The following is a 570-nucleotide window of genomic DNA, read 5'->3' as shown; positions in this document are numbered from 1 at the left end:
GGGGGCCCTGCCGAGGGCAGGTCCCGTGGTCACACGTGTCTGACACGTGTGTCCTCAGGCCAGCAGCCAGGGAATGAGTGTCTGAACTCCGACCCCAGCTGCCCCAGAACTCTGGCTGGACCCGCCCCTCTCGATGCCCCAGGACACCCGCTCCCAGGTGTGGGCCACGCCCCCACGCCAGGAACCCCTCGCACTCCCCGCCTCAAGGTGAAGCATGCCCCGGGGAGAGCCTCGCGGAGGGTGCCCGGGTCCCGAGCCAGCGTGGCCCGGCGTGGGACCAGGTCGGAAGGAGGACCTACCGTCCGGGTGAGAAGGGCACGTGCACCGCCCCGTAGCCTCGGACCACGTCGTTCCCGAACACGTCCGGCCCGTACACGCTAAGCACGACCTGCGGCCCTTGCGAACGACAAGGCAGGGGTCAGCCTGCGGGCAAGCCCAGGGGAGGCGCAGGGGGGAGAGCAGGGCGGCGGACCCGGGAGCCCCCAGGTGTGCGCCTGCAGGCTGGGCCCCGTGCCGCCCCGGTCCTGCCGCTGGATAGGACCAGGGAGTGCACAGGGACCCGGCTGAGAG

At 71.9% G+C, this 570-nt stretch overlaps 1 protein-coding gene across 3 annotated transcripts in view; it reads right to left on the bottom strand.

Annotated features, from left to right (window-relative positions):
- The window catches only part of B9D1 (B9 domain containing 1), a 10,071-nt gene that overhangs the window by 2,740 nt on the left and 6,761 nt on the right, over positions 1-570 (bottom strand). For 2 of the 3 annotated variants that reach the window (XM_024753319.1, XM_024753330.1), the window contains exon 4: positions 300-396. In XM_024753319.1, the coding sequence (XP_024609087.1) occupies positions 300-396 (97 nt within the window). The remainder of the gene's footprint in view (positions 1-299; positions 397-570) is intronic. The other variant, XM_024753338.1, reaches the window with a different exon arrangement.

This window comes from Neophocaena asiaeorientalis, unplaced genomic scaffold, assembly GCF_003031525.2.
Source record: "Neophocaena asiaeorientalis asiaeorientalis breed wild unplaced genomic scaffold, Neophocaena_asiaeorientalis_V1.1 scaffold540, whole genome shotgun sequence".
NCBI classification, from domain to species: domain Eukaryota; kingdom Metazoa; phylum Chordata; class Mammalia; order Artiodactyla; family Phocoenidae; genus Neophocaena; species Neophocaena asiaeorientalis.
Note: the sequence above shows the minus strand (reverse complement) of the source record. Positions and strands in the feature narration are given on the sequence as shown.